The sequence below is a fragment of the Hydractinia symbiolongicarpus genome, chromosome 8, assembly GCF_029227915.1.
Source record: "Hydractinia symbiolongicarpus strain clone_291-10 chromosome 8, HSymV2.1, whole genome shotgun sequence".
Taxonomy (NCBI): domain Eukaryota; kingdom Metazoa; phylum Cnidaria; class Hydrozoa; order Anthoathecata; family Hydractiniidae; genus Hydractinia; species Hydractinia symbiolongicarpus.
The window spans coordinates 22,382,968-22,403,351 of NC_079882.1; the positions used below are offsets into that span (position 1 = coordinate 22,382,968).

At 34.5% G+C, this 20,384-nt stretch overlaps 3 protein-coding genes across 4 annotated transcripts; 2 read left to right on the plus strand and 1 right to left on the minus strand.

Annotated features, from left to right (window-relative positions):
* The first annotated feature begins 1,077 nt into the window (after positions 1-1,077).
* LOC130653849 (gremlin-1-like) lies at positions 1,078-1,813 on the plus strand. The gene is made up of 2 exons (XM_057456350.1): positions 1,078-1,174; positions 1,467-1,813. Exons 1-2 carry the CDS (start codon positions 1,078-1,080, stop codon positions 1,811-1,813), a joined length of 444 nt encoding a protein of 147 aa, XP_057312333.1.
* A 3,213-nt stretch (positions 1,814-5,026) lies between these two features.
* Positions 5,027-12,057, plus strand: LOC130654556 (sushi, von Willebrand factor type A, EGF and pentraxin domain-containing protein 1-like). Its single transcript, XM_057457168.1, has 19 exons — positions 5,027-5,185; positions 5,319-5,469; positions 5,541-5,655; positions 5,921-6,017; positions 6,093-6,149; positions 6,355-6,471; positions 6,874-6,999; positions 7,407-7,532; positions 7,645-7,776; positions 8,478-8,696; positions 8,831-9,022; positions 9,260-9,499; positions 9,881-10,120; positions 10,203-10,409; positions 10,504-10,596; positions 10,679-10,834; positions 10,921-11,097; positions 11,207-11,344; positions 11,823-12,057. Exons 1-19 carry the CDS (start codon positions 5,110-5,112, stop codon positions 11,999-12,001), a joined length of 2,838 nt encoding a protein of 945 aa, XP_057313151.1. The 5' UTR covers positions 5,027-5,109; the 3' UTR covers positions 12,002-12,057.
* A 1-nt stretch (position 12,058) lies between these two features.
* LOC130654555 (uncharacterized) lies at positions 12,059-19,705 on the minus strand. Of its 2 annotated transcripts, none has more exons than XM_057457167.1 (17): positions 19,478-19,705; positions 18,458-18,611; positions 18,270-18,364; positions 17,862-18,065; positions 17,455-17,627; positions 16,883-17,324; positions 16,581-16,810; positions 16,342-16,509; positions 16,015-16,270; positions 15,652-15,920; positions 15,080-15,480; positions 14,606-14,765; positions 14,181-14,406; positions 14,024-14,099; positions 13,902-13,951; positions 12,939-13,184; positions 12,059-12,867 (listed from the first exon to the last, which is right to left on the minus strand). In XM_057457167.1, exons 1-17 carry the CDS (start codon positions 19,542-19,544, stop codon positions 12,791-12,793), a joined length of 3,294 nt encoding a protein of 1,097 aa, XP_057313150.1. In that variant the 5' UTR covers positions 19,545-19,705; the 3' UTR covers positions 12,059-12,790. The 2 variants fall into 2 exon arrangements, with proteins under 2 accessions (XP_057313150.1, XP_057313149.1); XM_057457166.1 differs by having other exon boundaries at positions 14,606-14,768; positions 19,478-19,701.
* Between the last annotated feature and the right edge of the window lie 679 nt (positions 19,706-20,384).

Below are 20,384 nucleotides of genomic sequence, written 5' to 3' on the forward strand. Positions count from 1 at the left end.
CCTGTGCTGGCCTTGCGCTCATTGATTAGTTTGAATTGGGGTTTTTTTGCTTTGAATTGTTATTTTGTGTTTTTTTATCGTTTGCGTCTAAGCTTTTATATAAGAGGAATTCAATATTTCTGTCCTAAGATAAGGTCTTAGGAAGATTATTGGAAGATTTACGGTATGTATTTTGCAGACTAGAATTACTTAACAACAAAGATAGTGTTCTTTTTTATTCCAAACACGGAAATTTCAACTTTGACGTCGTTCTGGAAACATTTGTGACCTAAAAAACTTTTTTTTCTGTTTTGATAAATGAAGTTAGCAGATTGGTATAGATTACTATAGTAAATATTCTTTATCTTTTATCACTTAAATTTGCATCATAATTTGGAAGCAATGATACCGGGTAAATAAGACGAATGCTGTGTTAATTAGAAAGAACTAATCAAACTCTAATAAAATCATAAAAACTTAATTAAACAGAATCAAATATTTCTTTCAAAACTGCAAATAGCATTAAAATTCTTGATTCGCACAACTTAAGGAATTAAGTCACTTTTAAAATTTAACGCCCAAATCAAATTAACGCCCTACTCCCAAATTAAATAACGCCATACTCGTTTAACACGACATGTACACCCTTCACTAAGATTATAAACTCTTAGAAATTTGTCGATGAAAGCAAGAAATAGTGCTATTTATTATTTTTTCAGAGAAAACATTTTCTTACAGCGTTTTTGTCATCTCGTAAAGTAAAAACAGTGATTTGTAATCTAACATAAACACTTCCTGCCAACTAAGAACAGTTACTGATGTTGTGGCGAAGGTTAAGAAAAACAATTTTGTTCACAACATGGAATGTCTCACTGGTAACAACTGGCAGACACGCGAGTCAGATGTCGACCAAAGTAAAGAATTGTTTTTGTTACCTTAACCATATCATTATCCTTTTAAGATGTCAAAAACATGATTGAAATGAAACAAAATACGACGGATTACGTTTTAAGTCGCTCAAAGTGTTTTGATTTAACAGAGCAATTTATTAAGTCATATTTTCATTGCAAATTAATCGTTTAACTTTTTACCAAACAGATGAAAATTGATGTGAACAAACATTTAAAGATATCATATATGCGAAAAGTTGAAAATTTACTTTTTGAAATCATTTTGAAATACAGCTCTTTTAAAGGTAGGTTTACATTGTCGTATTTTAGTTTGAAAATTGGAATTCTTAAGTATTACGTCCATTAAAGACAGTAGACTACCTTCTTTAAACTGAATATACGTTCAAGTTGTCCAATCAGCGTAAAAAAATCTTATGGAAAACAAGATAGACTCCCATCTGATACTCACTGAAGATGAAAATGATAATAATTTCTTCTAATGTAGCTCCCTTCTATATTTTTAGCAGCACAAGATGAGACATATAATCAGCGTCGTATGCATCAACTTCATCCTGCATGACTTGATTATTCATTCAGCTGAACTTAACGAGAAAAGCTTTCCCCAAGATTGCAGATCCTACAAACTTAAACAAGTTATCCATTACCCAGGATGCATCAATCAAACAATTACCAGCAGTGCATGCATTGGTCAATGCTTCACAGCCTGGTCTCCACACATCGCAGGAGTATACAATAACGGTATTCAATTATGTAGAGGTTGTCTCCCTGATGAAAAAAGTTTAAAGATTGTGACTCTTCATTGTCCCGGGCAATCGAGTTTATATAAAGACTTCGAGATACACCTCGCCATGTCATGCAAATGCAAGGAGATTAAATGCAAAACAAGAGCAGTAAAGTTTCTTCATGACCCTAACAGAAATTAAAACTAAAAAATAAGAAAGTGCTGTAATAATCGAGGCAATGTAAAATTACTTGCCGTGACATTTAATGACGTATAAAGAATACCCTGAGAAGGCATACGCAATCAAGAAAAACTGGTCTATATAGTTGTTTGTTGTAGTTCTTATTGTCATGGCATTCCCTCATTTCCATTTGTAACAGGTTATAATAAATTTTAAAAGGGTCCAAGTGATAAGTTTCTAAAATTAGATTGGATTTGAACAAATATATATCAATGTTCTTATACGCTTTGATTTCAAGGCTAAAATTAGAGTTGATATAAATAAAAGAATCCGGCATCTTTGTCTTCCGACACATAATTTAGTTTCCTTTGTATATTTTCAAACAAATTACTAACGTCAAAACAATGTTATTATGTATTTTTTACGTGATTTTTCGTAATGAAGCATCTATATTATAATCTATATTATAATACCGGTATACGTCTGTCTGTCTGTCTGTGTGTCTGGCTGTCTGTCTGTCTGTCACGCAAAATGGTAGCTTAGCTGCGCAAGTAGCGAGAAGCACGCAATGCGGTATAAAAAGGATAGGCGAACCCGTGGATTTTCCACGGGCTAACGACTAGTTTAATATGAATGTTGCACTCAATCCTCCAGTATACTGGCTAACTTAGAAAAACTAGGTTGCCCATAATTGAAACATTATAGACCGAATTCGATTCAGTCATAACCGGTATATTTAGATATATAGATTTATTGTAAGTGTTAATTATACTTCTTTGAAATAACTCGATTTTTTTTTTTAATTATGGAAAGAAGAACGTGGGTTAAAAAAACTTAGTAAAACTCGATTTTTCTAGGAAGTCATTAATGCTAATGCTTCGTCACTAGAGTTGTTTGTGCTATCTTCAATTACTTTTTTATAGCTACTAGTGTGAGAAAGGTTGCTTCGCTACCAAATTGTGTGCTTAAAACAAAAGTTATATAGCTAGATTAACCTTTCATTAGGTAACCTTTGACATTGCTTAAAAGCCTTCCGAAATAGTCATATAAAATTTCGAAATATGTAAAGATGGATTTCCTTGAAAGAATTGGACGCGAATGTATCCGAGCATGCGCGCAGTAATTAGTGTATATTTTCAGGAAAACTTTTAGAATGCTTTGCCTTTAGTACTTTAAATATGTCACGTGTTGATTTTGTTTTTTGTTTCGCGACGAAATTAAAAACCGTTTTCGTGGTTAATTCGCCCTCTGAATTCGCCAATCGTAATTGACCTGAAATCAGATTTTTTCCATACGATACAAATTGGTTCGCGTAAAAACACCGAATGAAATAAATTATCGTTCTAAACTTTCGTGAAGAACTTCTTGGCCGCCAAATAATCATGCTTGAAAAAGTAGATTTTAACACATTGCCACAAAAACAATTCACCGGTAACCGAAGGCAGTAAGTTTCGTTGATTTTTTTATACATTTAGCAGTAATTGTGATTGTGGAAGTCTTGTAATCTTCTCAAACTTTGCATTGTTTTTTGTGTTTTGGGTCATTAAAATTTGAAAAAGTAAATTATTTGTCAGCCTAAATTATGAATCTGTCTCAAGTGACAAAATTTTGAGCAGTTAGAAGTTAGTTAAGCATGTTACAATGATTACTAAGAAGATTTTTTTATAATGTTTACAATGAAAATTAAGAAGACCTTGATAAAGTCACTGACGCAGATTGTAGTGATGATTTCCATGGGTTGCTAAATAGTTTTCCAAATAAGATGGGTGACGGGGAGACGGACAATTTTTCAAATAGACCCCTTTAATTGAGTGCAAGGGGAAATATTCGAGAATTAGATTGTTTTCACTGCATAAATACGCAAAATGCTTCAAAGGTATTATTTTTTGTCCAGGTATTCGTGATACTAAAATCACAAATGCAATTTAAGTGTTAATGTGTTTCCTCGCGAAACTTGTTTTCAACTTGATATAACTTTCTGACACGTACTCGACAGTTTATTTTTGCCAGCAGATACTATTTTTAATTTCATATATTTTGTAAAGAATTTAACAGGTGCAGTTTTGTTGGTAATTGATATGGAGACTGAATGTAAATATGCTTGTCTGATATCTCGAGTTATTGTTGGGAGTTATTTTAAAGTCTAACTTATTCCTAGAACCTCCCGGTATATTTACCAAATAGAAAATTAATAATCAGACATTGCACGGTGGTGAAAGCTGTTATCGGGAACCCGTTAATGTAATTTTAAATGAACAAAAGGAAAAATACAAGATTTTTTTCCGTTTTTTATTATTAAATTCTATCATTTCTATAAGTCCCCTAAATTTTTCAAGCAATTTTTCTAGTTTCTCGTATCCCAACTTTAGAAACGTGTTTGGCCTTGTTGTACTGAAATTTCTTTGGTTCTAAAGCTTCAGCAAATATTTTGAAATAAAAAAAATTAAACAAAAGTAGTGGGGACGGGGGTAAGGAAGAGACTACTTATGTCATAACATTTATTTTTATAAAAAAACCCAGCGATTACGGTCACTGCGGTGTCAGCATCAACAGCAACGATTATGCCGACGGCGATGATGACGTTACCAATAACAACATCAGCAGCCAAGACGATGACAGAAATAACAACCACTAATCAACACAAACGTAGATAGATACATGTGAAGGTTTTACATGGCTAGTCTTACAAATACCACCTGTCTATTATTTCCAGGAAGGGCCATGGCTTAGATGGGGAGTCATAGAGTTATTATGCACATTTTAAGTTATGCCGGCCCAATTAGTGTTCGCGCTCTATCAGACAACTCCCTGCAACACCCAAAGGCCCACACAGTGTTCCATTTTGACAATTTTCCTCACGTCCCTATTGAATCGCCGCCAAGGGGAATCGAACCTTGGTCTCCCGCACAAAGTGCGAGAGTTACAACCACTAAGCTACGGCGCCAGGTAAGAATACACTTCGTGAGCGATCCTGATAACAGTAAAAGGTATATCATAATCAAATAGGGGCTTTTATTTTCCATATTTGCAATTTCCACAGGCAGTGCAGGTTGTTTTTTCTACAGATACACAACTACGTCATGCAAAACACAAGGTGTTTAAAGACAGCTTTGTTTAATATTTCAAGTTTGAATTACAACACTTTAAATTTAAATCTTAAATCATTAACACCCTATGCTTGATCTATTTATTTCCGCAAGCTGGTCAAACAAAATGTAAACCACTTGAGGTGGCAAATAATCATCCGGTTCATATCATGCAAACCTTTACCTTATAAAGTACTGCCTTTCTCAAATGAGGTAAATCAAATTTGCAACATGGTGGCTTTAATAGGAGCTTCTTTGATTGTGCTCAACGGTTTGTTATGTGTGCTAGCTATACCAGAAGGAAAACGTTAGTACATAATTTTTTTTAAAATTAATACACTGTTTTTCCTAATTTTTCTTGTTTCAGCTATTCTCAAACGTATAGATGTAAGAATCTAAAAATATAATCCTCGGTTCTCTAATTTTGTTATGTAAATTAGGATATGGAATGGAAATAAAGACGTCTAATTGGCTGTTTGCCGGCACTGATAGCAGCATATGCTTTCGATTGGCTGGATACAAAGATGGCCAAGGAAAAAAATCACCATGGAAATGTGTGTCTGGAAAAGGTGGTGTTTACGAAAGAGGAAGGTTAGTGTTTAGTTTCTTGTGTTTAATTCACAGTGACTGTCATACAAAACTTGTTCCTTGCATCTCCTTAGTATTGACCATGAAGAGCTGTTATCTCCACAAGATTTTGATGGTTTATCAGGTGTAGAAGTACGAGTCAGAAAAGCGCAAGGAAGCGGAGTTATTGACCACTGGAAACTTGCATGGGTAGATAAAAAATCATTTTATTCTTGACCCCATAGCTCTTATCTCGAAGAGCTCTGAGGACAAAAAAGCAAATACTTTTTCTCTTTGCACCGTTATTTAACCCATAGAAAATATCTCTGGCGTTTTTAGCCATAGACCACTTATAACTATTATTCATAGACCTTAGCACGATTTATGAACAAAAAGAAGGCTATTTTCGTAGAGAAAGTCTAACAAGTGTCGGTATAACTGAAAATCTGTGATAATAAACTTTGGCACACTTTAGATACGTATACAATACAATCAAACAACTTATCGCGCTTTCTTTTACACTACATTTAAGAAACATATGCAAATCAAATCATCATACGAAATTACATTAGGTAAAAGTTCATTTTTAATTTCTTTGTTTTAGGGAATGTAACCGGAGTTATAATTATTTGTTTGTTTTTATTTAGAGGATTGCCCAGCAGGATTTCATGCAATAAATGATGGAAAAGTTGACCTATGCATAGGTTTGTTGTTTCGAAAAAATCATTATTTTTATGCTCTTTTTCATTTCCCTTATTTTTCCCTCTACGCTATCCCTAAATTAACGTCACTGGTTATTACCCCTGTTAATTTTGTTTAAACGCTCTGATGCAGACATATGTTCAATGGTGCCATCATTTTATGATTCATTCGGCATCCGAACAATGAGCAACGCCACTATACTTTTAGATCGCAACGAGTGCGAAGAATATTGCAACAAGCCAGCTCAAATTTGTGAAAACATTCCAGGTGGATACATCTGTAAGTGTCAAGAAGGATTTGAACCGATCGGAGACTCCTGTGAAGGTAATTATTATTATTATTATTATTGAAATTATTTACCAAGGATAGCCTCTGCAGTTCCTATTAGTACTGCTATCAACGAGGGTTCTGCGAATGGGGTCCTAGTGCATTTAAAAATCACATTTGAGCTACGAAAACCGTACAAGTACAGCAACCGCTCAACTAGACATCCTCCTAAGATATCAATCCTATTCTCATGTTGAAAGATTAGCAGAAAGAATAGATTCACATTTTCATAGTCTCTGGTCTGGCCGGTGTTTGAAAGCAAGACCTTCCGCACTGAAAGCGAACGTTTTACCATAAGGCTACCAGTCGATAGCCTTAAAAAAACCTCTGATAGCGTCAATACATACGTGGCAACTTAGTGCTTGTCTTTCACAAGAACATTGTAACTTTATCTTTTAGATATCAATGAATGTTACCATCCAAATTATACTGATTGCTATGGTCAAAAAAATGCTCATTGCGTGAACACGATGCCAGGGTATACCTGTGAATGCAACGAAGGATATGCTGGATTTCCATGCCAAGGTTTTTCTTCATTTACTTATCGAGGATGTGGTCTCGTCACTCTCTCACTCTCTGCCTTTCGAACTCGATTTCTCAATAGACAGAAATGTCTGTTGAAATAGAAATATAGTTCAAAACAAAGAAAGGTTATAGGAGGGAGAGATCGGGGCCAAACTATTTGCTCAATGCAGAAAGATCTTAGATTTAAAAACAAGTATTTGGTATAAGTGCTTTTAAAAAGTATTTATAAGCAAACCCTGCTTGTAAGCATGAGGGTTTTAAATGGCTGTTTAAAATTTGATTCCAGTAAAGCAAATAATAAGAATTGATTGACATCATCTAAAACGAAATACAAAGACTGCTTATTCTTAGAGAGATGTGTTTTTGTGTGAAACAGTTTTTCCCATTAAGCATTTTTTATGTTTCAGACGTTAATGAATGTGCTTCAATCGATCACAATGATTGTGAACAAATATGCAAGAACACAAAGGGAAGTTATAAGTGCCAGTGTAAAAAAGGTTTCCTACTTGCTGCAGACGGCAAAAGTTGTATAGGTAACAAAAAATTGCTAATAAATTTTAGATTTATTTTTTGCTATTTTTAACGGTTAAAGAAAGTAAACAAACAAACGAACAAATAAATAAATAAGCAAAATTTATTTTGTAGAGGCAAGAAAGTGCAAGTACAACCCGTGCAACGAAACAACTTCGCGCTGTTTTGATATTAGTGGAAACTATGAATGTCAATGTAAAGAAGGTTACGTCAAAAGAAATGCAACAGTTGATCAAGAATGCAGTCGTTAGTATTTTCGTTGAATTGATAGAAATCATAATTTATTTGTAACTAACGACCTTACAAAACAAGGATAGGCCCATCCACGACAGAGAAAATATCACTATTTTTTAAAGGGCATGTGTAAATCAAGAGGGTGTGGGTAGAACGTCAAATATTTTAACGAACTAAAAATGTTAAAACTAACAGAGTACTAATTAAAACAGGCAAAAAAAGAATAAAAGTGTTTTTTTTCCTTTTTGTGTGTTCAACGGCTTGCTTTTAGTTTTTTTGTCAGTTTCTCAATTTTTGTAATTTTCACAGCAGCCATATTTGTTTTGCTTTTACGTTGTCGCTTTCGTTTAATTATTCGTAATCAATTTTTGGCGCGTTTTTCATATGACGCGCTTTCGTAAAAAGTTATTGACAACGTCGTTGCAGATAGTCCCCATTCCTTTTTCGTTAAGTCCCTATTATCTCGTTGCTTATTCTGCGATAGTTGTATGAAAGGGATCGGTAGTATCACATGCAGAAATCTTATTTCAGACACTAAAATCGCTCGCTTACGATTTTTGGTAACCACCTAATTGAACTAAGAACAATGTGTTTTCAAATACTTCCATTTCACTTATTAGAGTTTAAATTCTACGACATGTCGATGTTTAACCCAAGTAAAGATGCTTAAGTAAGAACGAGGTGAAATTTTGAGTTAACATTTTTTTTTACAGCTCGCAAGTGTTTCCCATTGACCCTCACAGATAGTCAAGTAACCGTTTCTCCTAATTCGTGTTTAACTCCTGGAGCAAAACATTACGGAGATACATGTAAATTTAGTTGTCACATTGGATACACTCTGCACGAGAATAGTGCTGATACTATGGTGTGTGATGCCAATGGAATTTGGACCTCGTCTTCCGGCACAAAATCTGTCACACCCAACTGTATTCGTAAGTTTTTTTTTTTCGTAGAAAATTTTCAAAGTGCTGGGCTATTTGTTATTTTACAGCATTGTATGTAAAACCGTTTGCAAAAATAATGATAATATTAGGTTTTTATAGTTTTTCATAAATTCATGTCATAGCAACACTCTGCCCCAAACTCCAAACAATAGAAGATGGCTACTTGGTGCCGTACAGTTGCACCAAAACAGGAATACAGCATGGTGGCTCGTGTACGTATTATTGCAACAATGGTTACAAACTGGTTGGCAATCATACTGTAAAATGTAACAATAAAGAATATGTGGATTATGCAAAGCCTCACTGTATTCAAAGTAAGTTTAAAATTTAATTTTTTTTTTCATGAGAATAAGGATTAACAAAGAATCTTTACGCCTTGCATTTATTTATTGAACAAAAATTTAAAAATGCAATACAAAACCTGTTTCAGGTTATGCTTTAAAACTTTCTAGATGATGGAGGGCAAACCGTTGCAAAAGTAGTGTGAATATTTGCAGTAAATTGATGTGTTATCTAGAAAAATCTGGTTTAAATAAAAATTTTCATTATAGTACCAAAGATCGAGTGTCCAGAGGATGTTGCGATCAGTTTACCGATAAATAAAAATAAAGTCTCGTTAGGCGCTGCTTACATTGGCGTAATTTCTAATATGGATGACAAAAACATCAGATCCAATCCACCTTACGTAAGCGCAGACTACGAATTTCCTCTTGGACACACTACAGTTAAAATGTTTGCAAAAAATGAAGTAGGCGATGAAGCTAGCTGTACATATCGCGTACACGTTAAAGGTATAACAGCCAACTTGGACTAGTGATAGACTAAGATAAATTATTTGGCAAAGTCCAAAATTTACGAATGCATATTAACCCGCAGCCGGTTTATCCAATTACCTATGTCATATTTGATCCTTGCTTAAAAGCGAGGCTCGTAATGTCATGAAAACAGGACTTCTTTATCTGAAATGAGATAAAAATTTAAACGCATGCTAATGTAGCAAAACAGGACTTCCACATTCATAAACGAAGTTTCAAAAACTGACAAAGAGTACAATAAAGAAGAGTTGGCTTTTTGATTTTTTGTTATAATTTGATTCCTGTCGTTCTTAAAAAATTTCAGGATTATACAATTTCTCCTTTAAATGCTTATATCATAAGTTACTATATCATTAGATACCAGTCCACCAGTGATAAAGCACTGTCCACAAGATATGTTGTACACAACAAAGGGGACTGGTAAAGTGTTTGTCAAATGGAAGGAACCAGAGTTTGTTGATAATATTGGAATAAAGAAAATCCGACAAACACAAAAAAATAATGAATATTATCCACCGACATCGTTTAATGTGTTGTACGACGCCGTAGATGTAAACGGTAATTTGGCGACGTGCGAATTTACTGTTGTAATTAAAGGTAGAACGTTCTCTTATAGTTTACAATTTGCAGTAAACACATAAAATATCTACTTTGTTAGTAAATGTCTTATATGTCATAGTTATTACTTGCTCGTTTGACTGCATCGAGGGTGGAGATCAAACTATTTTAAAATATTGCACTTCAATGAGTCCAGTAAGCGCATTTTGTACAGCGCAATGTCCAGATGGAAAGGTTTTCCACCAGTCACCACCTTTCGGGATGAAAAACGCTTGGATGTGTTTTGATGGAAACTTTCAAGGCGTTGAGAGAATTCCTGACTGTGTTGGTGAGTTATTTAGAAGAAACCGTGCTAATTTTTGATCTGTTACGACCTTTTTGGAGCAATAATGTTAGTTGACATTTTTTCGCAATTTTTGTAGATAAAATCCCACTACCGCAGGGGGACAAAAAGTGTCCCAGAGGAAGTGTTATGACGTACGACTATAGAGACCAAAGTGGGACACCAAAATGCGGTTAGTATATTTTGCTTACTGAGTCATTTTGTCTTAAGCTGTTAATAGACCATACTAATTTCCACACAACTCTATATACTAGGTAAATGCCCGCGTGGCACTCAACACGTGAAAGATAAATGCGTCTCTTGTCCTAAACATACTTATCAAGATGAGGAAGGTCAAGTAGCTTGTAAAAAATGCCCCATGGGATTTGGGACGAAGAAGACGCGAAATGTAAACCAGGATGCATGTATAGGTATGTAAAAAATGTCATAAAACCTACGCATGCGCATAAACATTAAGTAAATTTTAAATTAAGTTGTTATAATGCACGTTCTTTAGGAATGTGTCCGGCTGGATTTCATTCGCCTACTGGTTTTGTTGACTTTCGGAATGGAGGTTGTATTGCTTGTGAAAAGGAATTCTACAGTTATGGATATGGTTCAACAGCCTGTACTCGGTGTCCCGAAGGAACGTCTGCTCAAAATAAAGGAGCCATATCAAGAACTGAGTGTTTAGGTATGTACTTAAAAAATACTTATGTATTTTTGAACATAGAATAATCAAAATGTTGTAGCTTATTGATAATTAATTTAAAAAAAAAAATAACAGTACAGGATTTGTTTAGAAATGCCCAAGTCATTGGCAGCTGTACCAAGCATATACGTCACAGTGTTGGCGGGAAATAACGTAACATTTTCGTGCGTGTCTTACACACAACCGCCACAAAAATTAGAATGGAATATCAAACCGTTAGTGTTTCCAGGTATTGATTAGATATTTTGTCATACTAGTCGGTAGCCCGTGGAAGAATCCACGGGTTCGCCTGTTCTTTTTATATCGCATGGCGTACATCTTGCTATTTGTGGTACCATTTTGCGTGACAGACAGACGCATACGGGTATTATAACATAGACTAGCCGTTAACTCGTGGAAAAATCCACGGGGTCGCCCGTCCTTTGTATATCGCATTTCGTGTTTCCGCCACGGGAGTCGCCTATCGCGGACAGACAGATAAAATACGGCTTTTATTAAAGAGATAAACGCTTGCTTATTATGTCGGGACAAACACAGCTCCAAATGAAAAAAAAAACACTGAAAGAAATAGTGTTATTAAATTTTGGAAATGGAGGAATTAGAGGGAGTTGAAAGAGGAAAATTTCTTAACATTTTTTTATAGAATTGTGATTAATAGTGGACTTCAATTAATTTCTGAATAATAGTGCTGTTCGCCATGTTTTTAGGGGGTTCAAGATTTACCCACCAAGTTACTGATTCTCCTTCACAACGGGTGTTAAGCTACACAATAACCGATGCCAGTCCTAAAGATTCGAGAAAGTTTACCTGTGAAGCCACTGATGTTTTTGGTGCACGCTCCTCCATTGTTATCAACGTTCGTGTTGTTCCATTACGTAAGCAGTGAATTCATGTATAACCACATAGAAGGTTTATATTGGAAATAAATACGAAAAACACAGAGTTTGTTTATAATAATTATTTATGTTTTGTTAAGTGAAAAAAAAATCCGAATTATGCTGGTGCATTTAATAATACGTATAATAAACGTCCTTATGTTAATAACACTGCACCACAACATTGCTGTTCTTCTTATCTCTGGGCATCATAAACTTATAAAAACAGCAGTTGTGTCACAGCTGTACGACCCTCTTTAAAATTTAGTATAAAAAAAACTTCAATCGTCATTCAAAAAACAACAACACAAAAACAACAACACAAAACAGAGAAATAAATATATACAAAGAAATTCCAAACAACATTTAATTGAATGACCCCTTGGGGATTTGATTTTCAAATCTTTGGTACAGACAGGCGTTCATGTCAGAGACAGGCTTATTAAAGAAACTATTAGTATCAGTGCAGCCATGATAAAAAGAGGGAATAGTTGTTTTATTTCTTTTTATCAAAATACAAGCTAACTAACGACTCTATGGATAATCGACCATTTTAACAACGTTCGTTTGGTATATATGGTAATGTAAAATAAAGAAAGGGAGAGGGTGGGTGGGTGGGTGGGATGGGATGATATGGGAGGTACTGTACGCGCTCATTAGAGTAAATGAAGATATTTTTTTTGTTTTGAAAAAAATTAAAATAGTATTTACACAAGTAGGTATATCAAATTGAGATATGAGATGATTCCAGAGTTTACGTTTAACAAACCCTAAAAAATATCCCGACAGTCTGTTTGTATTTATTTTAATCTCCACCTTGCTCTCAACACCCACGCATCGCCAATTTTCGGTCTGTAAAATAAGCCATCATCAGTACCTAAAAAAATGTCGTAAAAAATATTTACAAGTTCAATGGCCGCGACAAAAACGCAGATATAGGATTTTTACCTGTAAATTGCTTTCCGAATAAATCACCGGTGAATTCTGGGGGTGGTGAGTTTTGTGGCTCGATCCATGTTGCGTCTTCAACATTTTTGAATAAGACAGCATCCATTGTGAAGGCACTATCAACGATGGGATACCATTCGTCTTCTGTTGTGTTGTACTTCATATAGGTGACTTGATTTCGTGCTATCGCATGAAGAACGCGAGAGCTGTCATGACCAAGAACACTTCCAATTCTGCTGTCCAGTGCTACACAAAATAATGTAATGTTAATTAAAGTAATAAAACGGTGGAGAGTGGAGATCAGTAGGTTATAAAGTCTAACGCGGACATGCTATATAGCGGACCCTTTTTACAGAAACTGGCCGAATCATGGTAATAGCCTCATAGAAATCCCTTTAAATAGCGGACACTTTAAAGCGGACGCAAATTTTCGCAATCATGAAAACATTTCTTTTGAAAAACACCTGTCTATAGCGAACACATCATTTTTTCGGAAATCAAAAATAAAACACGAAAAAAAAAATTACTTGTATTTGAGTGACACATTTGCCTACTTTCACATCAATGCATCGATCAAGTTTATCAATAGCTTTTTTAAACAATTCTACTGTCTCCATCAAACAGGTAATTCACAGGTCATTAACGAATTTGTAACAGTTTCAAACTCGTACCCACTGCTTCTTTCGCTTCTTAGTGAAAGAAGCAGTGGGTCTCCAGAATCATTTGAATATTTGTTTAATGTGTTTGTACTTTTTGTAAGCAAAAGGGATTATGATACGCTTATGCTTACAATTTTTTGGTTCCCACTGTAAATTATGTGTGAGTATAATATTCAAAGCCGTAAATCATTGCTTCTGGGTATGATCTTTTAAATTAACCATTCATTCCAATAATTTTTTGAATAAAATTGCAGTGTAGCTATGTTGTATATCAGACCGCAATAAATAAAATTACTGATATTACCTATCCACTTTGCACCATCATCATCAGAGTGATAACAAGCAGGAGTTTGGCTGAATAAAGAAAAAGATACACTCACAAGCTTTACGATTTCACAATCTCTACAAGATTGGATAAACGCTCACCTCATAACATGCTGACTCATGCAAACGTAAACATGACCTGATTTAGTATCGATGTAGAAGCCTCTGCCATAATAATCTAAGAAGAAAGTATTTGTAAAAGTTGCCTACAACAGAAAACAAAAGAAAAAAATTTTGAACTTACGCAAAGAACACTTACTAGGCCTTGCTCGTGCAGATTTTGGAATAATCGGTGCTCTGCTCAAAACCTCCATCGAATGACGCACAGATTTCCAGTACTGCCATTTTTCAGCATTTTCAGCATTTGTGTATTCTAAGCGTAGTGGTACCTCAAAATTTACCTTGCCTGTCTGAGGCGACTTCTCTTTGTGAAGTCTTGCAACAATTGAATGTGTAATTTCCGAAGTGAAAAACAGTTCTTCCATCTGCGTAAAAACGTCGAAACAAAATTTGTTATTCAGAAAAGAAGATGAACGGTTATTATCTTAAGATCAGTAATGGGCTTATTGAAAAGTGATAAAAAATTATAATGACGTCCCGCTCCATATATTATACAGTGCGTTCAAGACAAAATTAAAGTTTGATTTCAATCTTTAGAAAAAGAGAAAAAAAAGGAGAACTGACCGAATATCTTGTCTTCCCTGCTACTTTTTGTACCAAACTTGATGTCGTCGAGTTCACGAATTCCAAATAGGGTGGAAGAAAATATTCAAACGTGACATTATAAGCGACTTGATCGGACGACTCGGTATGGTTCATGATCAAATTGAAAGTATATATGTCTCTGCTAAAAATATAATTTTAATGGTGAACGCGTTGGAATGGTAGGTTTAATATAATGTCGTCAAAATATTTTTAGTTTTTTTGTTAAATAGTCAAACTTGAGTGCAGAATGTTGCATGCTGGTCATTGTTTTTTATTGATCGCTCCATATGTGCGGAGTATGCAGCAGCATACTCTGCACATTTGGGGAGCGCTTATTCCTAGTCAATTATCTATTGCATAAAAACGAGTCTTAAGCACACTCAACATTTCGACAACCCCGCCTGCATTTTATTAGCGCAACAATTGCCTTTTCTTAAAAAACGTCTTACTCACCCGATCTTTGTAGAGTTATACATTAAGTTCACATCAGGACGTCTGTTGCTGGAAATGTATGGTTTGATCGCTACTTGACCAATCCACACCATCTTAGGCTTACCAATAACCCCAGCCCCTACCCAATAAGTAGAACAGTTTGTTAAGTTGCTATTTTCAACTACAATTGATTCGAATCTTAATTTGATTTGATTGACAGGTGAGTTCGTAGTTGAGGGCGATTCGTTAATACCGGTGCCCAGGTTGATATTAGCTTGATCTTTCAAAGACGTGTGATTTGTTGTGGTGACAAAAGTAGGAGTCGCTGAACTATTTAAACCCATGATGTTACTCCCAATACTTATAACTTCATATGATAATATCGCCATTACTGGTGAGCCATTTGCCACAGGCATTACAATCTACATCAAATATCGCAAAAAAATCATAATTTAGGCATCAAATCACTTACCTGTTATTTATTGTATTAATATTCGAACTATTATATTTGTTTTCCTACTTTAAACAATTTTTTGCATTTTATTTACCAACAATCAACTAACAACCAAAGAAAATTAATGGACATTCAGTACCTCCACCTCTATGGGTGAACGCATTTTCGTAAGCAGAATGGTAATTGTGAATGTTCTTCTCATTCCAGGCGTGACTACATCCGGCTGAGTTATCATCTCATACGTAATGAGTGGTGTACCGGTTGTAATTGAAGTAAATGTGTTCACGACCGGCCGTTTCGCCACCCTGTCACCATTTTCATAGTTCAGTTCCATGGTAATTGGAACAGAAAGAAGGGGAGAGATGTTTTTCAATAACGTCATTTTTATTTTTCCCACAATCATGCTTCCTATAAAAAAATCGAAATACGTATATATTTATTATCAATAGTATCAGAAGTATTTTTTGCTGATTAAGTTAAACACAAGGCACTTTGATTTTACCTTGATTTAAGTTAGAAGCGTTTAAGCCAATTGCAAATGTTGTTGCATTTATTTGATTAAAGCTATTCTTTGGTTCTAGCACTTCCGTAAGAGAAAAATATTCAGTGGAAAGCGTCATGTTGAGATTGTATGCGGTTGTCAATGACGTGTTGGCGTGAGAGATATTATATGTTATTGTAACCATTTCATCAATGTACAATCGGGTAAAGTTTCCTAACAGTTCTCTGGTAATAGTCAACTCCAATGCTGGTTCCACCTGAAAAAAGCAACGATTACCAATTAAATCTTCATTAGATGTAAAAAAAAACCTTTATAACTTGAACCTACTTTCTTCACTTGGATTCCTTGTTGTTCAACCCATAATGCACTGGGACCAGCTTGAAGCCCAACTCCAAACCAATGAGCACTTCCGTTTGCAACCAACGGATGATCATTAATTTTGACATCAAAAGACACAACAATATTTCGTTCAGAAGCATGTAACATTTCAGGAATCTAAATAATTTTATGTGCAAGTAAATACCATGAGTTAAAAAGTTAAAGAAAGCCAGTTGGAAATTTCCTACCGTTATATAACCGAAGTTAATCACAACTTGGTCAGTTTCACCATTTCCTTGGGAAGAATGTGCAATGGCATCTCCGTTTCCATTGTAACCAATAAAAGCGATTGTAACATTTTTGATTTCCATGAAAACATAGTTTTCGACATTTGTAGTCAATTCAACAAGGAGAGAGTAGTTAAGAACAGGAAGACTGATACTCATTTTCATACCGAGGCTACCATAAACATCCACAACTAAATATAAAGAAGGTATTATGGAGAAAGTAAGTTTATAATAATTGTATTTGCTTAATTCGTGACACTCACTGTTGCTATGATCCCTTGACACATTCACTTCTGGAAAAACGGCATAAACAATTGGTGTTGATTGAACTGAAGTGATTATCACATCATTTGATTCAAAGGTGGCGTTGGCTGTGATATCCAAAGATAGACTGCTTAATGGCGCAACATCATCTTTTACGGTTCCAGTAAGATTTCCATAAAATGATGAAGTGGCAGTCAATGTGTCTTTAGCGTAGTTTGCAACTTGATTATCCATAGTAGCGGAAGTAAATTCATGCGCAACTGGATTACTTAACACTAGCCATCTGCTGGTCACGTTAACTAAGATTGAGTCAACGTTACTTCCAGTGGTTCCGTTGTACGTGATTTTTATCTTGAATGATATTTCGTCCCCTTTGTTGAAGTAATAGGATGTTTCCAAATATGGAGAGGCTTCCACCAAGAGAGGATGGGCGGTAGCAATCTAATAACAAAATATTTTAGCCGAAATAAAGTATGGCGAGTAGAAAAAAAGACAAGGTATGTAAATTAATATGTCAAACGTTTTGCGACATTTAACATAGGAAAATGTCCAAATTTTCAAAATTACAAACCGCTCTTCTTGACCGATGATGTACAACAGGTAGTTCTTCATCCAAAAGACCACGCACCAAAACTTCCACCTTCAATATCGCTTTGTTGTCAGTATATTCATCTCCAACATTTTCAACAGTCACAACCAAGTCGTATTTTTTGAGTGTTGGGGGCTGTTTCAATGATAACGATCCTAAAATATGAATATGTTTGTTATACATAGTATAACGTGAAAATGATGTGATGTGAAAAAGAATTCAGATAATTTGGCGAAAAAGTTTTCAAGCACATTTAAAATTTCGGATTTCAGTTTTCCAGTTAAAAAATATCTTTTCAAAAAGTTTTGAAAGTGATGTGGGATGCAACAACAATAATAAAAATTCCGCTTGAAGAATTAAAAATAGGCGAATTTACATCTCACACTAACCGTTGTCTCTATCAATCTCAAATTCCTCCGAGGTTCCATCCAATTTATACACAAGGTCACCACATGGGCAATCTGAGTTCTTATTGCACAGTTCTTTGTCCTTGTCTGTTGCTGTGATAGTGGCGACAGGTATATTTATCGGATGAGTGTGCTCAATGAAAACGTGCAACTTCTTAGTTGTAACCACTGGCTTAGCCTTGTTTGCTGAAACGGTATATAATTTAATACCTTAGTGAAGAATCTTGTAAAAATACAACACAGAGACTAAAGCGATGCTTTATCACTTTAAGCAGAACACCTCAATGGTCTAAAACTGCTCCTTTCCAGATTGTCATTCAATTGTGAAAGTATAAAGTAGCAAACACAAACAAACAAAAAATTAAGCAAATGTTTAAAAGTTTCAAGTACCGAACTTATCACACTGTGGTCCTCTCCAGCAATGTTCACATACGCATTTTCCTTTAATTGTGTCGCATTTTCCATGTTTGCATGGCATACGTTTCCTGCACAGAGACATCATAAAAAGAAGGTAGAAAGTAGCTGCAACAAATTTAACTGAAGAGGATGTATTTTAATTTATTTTATCTTAAACAAACCTTTGGCAGTCTTTGTTGCACACACAACCGGTTACCGACTGAAGAACACGATGAACAGAAGAAGGGAAGAACTTGATGTAACCGCAACATGGCTGGTACGGACATTTATCGGATGCACTGATCTCACATAACTCCCCTTTTTCATCTGGAGATCCTAAAAAAGGTTTTGAGCACAATATCATTCCCAGTCCTTTTCTCTGAAGATTGTTTAGAGTTTATTGCTCGAATGGAGAAAACACCCATCGTAAAAGATAAATTTTGAAAATAAATCTTAGTGGAAATAAATAAATAAATATAGTGAGGCAATATATCCGCCTTAGACAGCTGTTCTTACAAGCCATTTTTATGTATGTCCCAATTTTCTTGATGTTATCCTTATCAAGTTTTGCATTCTTATTATTAAGAACTGAGCGTGCGTGCAAAACCTGTTGCTTAGCAATAAACAGAATAACAAACATTTATTGAATATTTTTAATATTTATAACTTCAATGCACTTGCTTAAGTGAATAGTTTATTTACGGCATACCCAGGTCCAATATTGCATTCAAAATTATGCGCCTGCGCACACGCAATTTTGATGAAAAAGCTGACGTTAAATTTATTTACCATGTCTTCATAACAAAACTTTCGTAGTCAGAAAATTTTTGAGCAAGTTAGGAACAATATAAAACGAATTAATATTGTGCGAGGTTGTGTTTTAACTTATATTTCGCCACTGCTTTTGCTTTTTCTAAGAACGCCTTAAACAATATTAAGGTGGAAAAATTAGAAAAACAAAGGTTTCGTTCCATTTTGTGTTCTTACAATCGTTCAAGTTAAAAGAAAAAGAATCGCTAAACATATGGAACATATGAGAAAATATATATATATATTTGCGATATGAATCTCAGAAAATAAATTAATAAATAAATGGCCTTGGACCAAGTAATTAAAAACTTTTTGGAAACACAAAATTAACCAACGTAAAGTCTAAGTGTTTTAAATTTTATTAAAACATGAAAATAAGTAAGATTTCTTACCCTTGAATGGCACACAACTTCCAAAACTGATATAAAGCCAACAACAAAATAAAAATTGACTCCACATTTTTATCCGTCTTGCTTCTATTCCGATATATTAAAAGTGTTTCATTTAAAAGAAAGTATCTACCTAAAATTATTCAACTCGACAAGGGGGTATGATTGCTAGTGTGGCCGAACAAACCAAACTTTACTGATGCTAAAAAATTATGAAAAAAGAACAGAACAGAAAAGTTTTCGAATCTGAAGAAAAAAAACAAAGTTTGTAAGAAAGTATTTTCTTTTATGTTAATTAAAAATAAAATAAAACCAACAACTTTAGTATATACATTATAATTTTGTTTGCGTGTATAACTGAGAAATTAACTGTTAATAAAAAAGAACCCCCTTTTGATAAGCTGTAATTCTAAATAGTTAAAAAATATTAAAATTACATTTCGCTCATTCAACTGGTTGTCGATTTCAGTTTGTATTCATTCTGCGGACGCAACAAAGGTTTTCCATTTCATGTTTATTCATTATTTATGATTTTTATATTCTCACGTTAAGAAGCTCCATTTATACGCCGACCATCTAAAAAACCTGAGTTATAATAAATAACACGTTTTTTTTATCAACCTAGTCCCCAGGACTTGTTAGGCTTTTTAAAACCCTATCAAGTCCTGGGGACGAGGTTGGTTTATAAAAACAGAAATTTTTTGTTGGTTAAAAAATTTAAAATTTTGTCGGTTTTACATGGCCTTTTACTTATAACACGAGTCAAAAGACGAAAAAGTGCTAATATGGTTATGTTACTCAGGTTTTTATTTTTAAGAACACTTGAAGGCTTCAATTTTTAACATGATAATGTATGTATCTTATTTTTAGTCCTAAATTTAATTTAATTTCTTTTACGTGATAACGTTGT